At 42.9% G+C, this 2,941-nt stretch overlaps 1 protein-coding gene across 1 annotated transcript; it reads left to right on the top strand.

Annotated features, from left to right (window-relative positions):
• Nucleotides 1-585: 585 nt before the first annotated feature.
• Nucleotides 586-1,492, top strand: LOC118334841 (junctophilin-1-like; the record flags this gene model as incomplete). The annotated part of the gene is made up of 1 exon (XM_035670913.1): nucleotides 586-1,492. A coding segment is annotated over one exon (774 nt), but the record flags the coding sequence as incomplete, so codon positions are not given.
• Between the last annotated feature and the right edge of the window lie 1,449 nt (nucleotides 1,493-2,941).

The raw sequence follows: 2,941 nt of genomic DNA, 5'->3' as shown, positions 1-2,941 counted from the left end.
CTTCAGTTTACATGGTCCAATCTCCACTAAACTTCACATATTCTGTAAAGGTACCACCCTGAACACATCTACATGCCAATATTCAGTCATAGTGATAATGCACCCTACTGGTGATTTTGATCTGATTCACGTGAAATTTTCATGTCGTGGTCCACACGTTATGCTGTTATGTTGTGCAGCACACCTCAACACGTGCCGAGTGCGAGGGCCCGTTCATCGCTGCTTGCAGCTGTAATTTGAATTTAGAATTTTTTCCAATGTATTTGTATCAAATTAAATTGGTACTTGTATCGTCTAGAGTAGTTATCACAATTGATATTGGGAAGGAAGGAAGGAAGGCAGGAAGGAAGGAGATTATATCGAGACATCTCCACTGGTCATCCATCCAGGAGAACACAAAATCACATCTCAAACATTCTTGTATTCCATACGTGATTCTGTTCTGTGACTTTTTAATTTATTATAATTCAGTTATTGTGTTATTCATTGTTATCTACTTATCTGTCTCTTTTTTTCTGTCTGATTTCTTTGCTTCTGTATTTTGCAGTTTGCTAACTGTCCGTCATCTCTCTCCTTCCTTCTGTTGTTGCTGTAGGTACCTTCCAGGGTCAGTGGACTGGTGGGATGCGTCATGGCTATGGCGTACGTCAAAGTGTTCCATATGGTATGGCCTCTGTCATCCGCTCACCTCTACGAACCTCACTGGCTTCCCTTCGCAGTGAGCAGAGTAATGGTACAGTACTGCGTGACAGCCTGTCTGACAGCCCTGCTGGCACACGTGGTGGCTTTGTACTCAACTTCCACTCAGACGGAGAAGGTTTAGAGAAGAAGAAAGGTCTTTTTCGCCGTGGCTCCCTCTTCGGTAGCCTTCAGCGACTACGCAAATCAGACTCGCGCTCATCAATTTCCAGTAAACGCAGCTCAGCACACAGTGACACCACCATGAGCCGCATCAGTTCAAGTGACGCCAATTCAACAATCAGCTTTGGAGACGGAGACCCAGGTGATGACTACCTGCCACTGGAGGACAATGTGGATGCCACCACTACTGAGTCCTACATGGGCGAGTGGAAGAATGACAAGCGCAGTGGCTTTGGTGTCTCTGAGCGCTCCAACGGCATGAAGTACGAAGGCGAGTGGTTGAACAACAAGCGCCATGGCTATGGCTGCACCCTCTTTCCTGATGGCACCAAGGAAGAAGGAAAGTACAAGAACAACGTGCTGGTGCGGGGCATCAGGAAACAGCTGATCCCACTGAAGAACACCAAGACCAAACAGAAGGTGGGTCGAGCCATCGAGGGTGCAGTGAGAGCAGCCGCCATCGCCAGAACCAAAGTGGAGATTGCCATCTCCAGGTAAAATATCCTGTGTAAAATAATCTCAGAAAACCACAACTAAACATTTTGGCCTGTTTTCTGCATTTATATTTATAAAGTGCCCACAGAAAGTGAGGGTGTAAGTAATGAAGGATGACGAAAGATCCCTGGGTGGACTTGAAGTGGAGATCGAAGTTACGTGTCACCTGTTGGCTCTTATGTCTATCGGTACTTACTCATGTCTTCGTTTACTAACCAGCAACATTGCTGAAAATGACAATCAGACAATAAAACAGGTTTGAAACTAACCTTGAGGTTAATCAAACTTCTTTGGAACATAAAACAAAGGTGAGCAGTAAATATATTATACAAAATGTCCATTGTGAACATCCATCAGAGTTTACATAGTGGACCTAACTTTTCTCAGTTGTGTTGAACTTGTAACAGTGGTTTCTTTGATTAGTGTGTGTTACTGAACACTTGCACGATGCATGAGAACAAGAGGCACAAATGCACATGTACGCATGCTTCAATACAATCATAAGTACATGCTTAAACAGTCTAATCCAGTAGAGCTGGTGGTAGAAGGTAGGAAATGGGAGATGCAGTCTTTGAAGGTTGCAGTGCAGCCAAAACTGATGAATGGTGGTCAAAACACAAATGTGTCAAGGGTTTAAGGTTGCATGACTTTTCCCATCACCTGGGTGAGGGAGGGAAGAAGAAAGTGGGAACAAAGTGAAGAAACAGCGAGACGAGAGAGGTGAGTGGGCTAGAAAGACAGAAAAGGGTAGGAATATTCTTGACCATTTTGAGTATGTGGGTTTGCCTGAGAGTGTGTTTCCACAAGTGGAAGCATGTCTTACCAGTATATGTGTGTGTCGTGTGTGTGTGTGTGTGTGTGTCTGAATTAGTGTTTGTCTAAATAAGGCCAGGGAGGAGGACTTACCAACAGCTGACAGGAATACTGTCTCACACTGCCCCAGCTACACACACACACACATATCACACACATATTCAGTCAGTCAGTTGTGTTGCTTTAACTATTTAGTCTCCTTGGTTAGTTTTGAGGAACAGTCTGAACTCTGTTGATGACATGGTGACCTTTTGAATGGTGCTTCCCTGGTTCTGTTGTGGCTGTAGGTTGATTGTCAATTGATTTCAATAGTAGTACTATGAGCAATAATATAATATAATATAACACATAACATTGAAAGCTGAGGGATGTGAGTGATAAGTCGACTAGTCGGTTAATGACATCAGAAATACTAGTCGATTAAACAAATGATTATATTTTATTAATCTGGTTATTTGGGTCTTTTACGCAGCCACAAGCCAGTGATACAGCAATAGCAGGTGGTAGCCCCCTGTCCCTGAACTAATGACACCGCTAGTGTTAAGAGTAATTTTTGTCCCACTGTTATTCTTTGCCAGCCCTATCTTTCTATAATTTAGTTTGCCTTTGATACATACCATACCAAGAAAAGCCTTTTTAACATATGAATGGATTCTGTCTACAGAAACACCAGAGAGCTTTCAGTCTGAAACTATAGTCCCTCCGAAATTGATAATCTTATTAATAGTGCTGCACATTAGATTCTATCGCTCCTATAAAGAGGAAAATATTA

The sequence above is a fragment of the Morone saxatilis genome, unplaced genomic scaffold (assembly GCF_004916995.1).
Source record: "Morone saxatilis isolate NCDOM2014 unplaced genomic scaffold, NCSU_SB_2.0 Contig23, whole genome shotgun sequence".
Taxonomy (NCBI): domain Eukaryota; kingdom Metazoa; phylum Chordata; class Actinopteri; family Moronidae; genus Morone; species Morone saxatilis.
The sequence above is the reverse complement of the archived record's forward strand: the minus strand, read 5'-3'. Positions and strand labels throughout refer to the sequence as shown.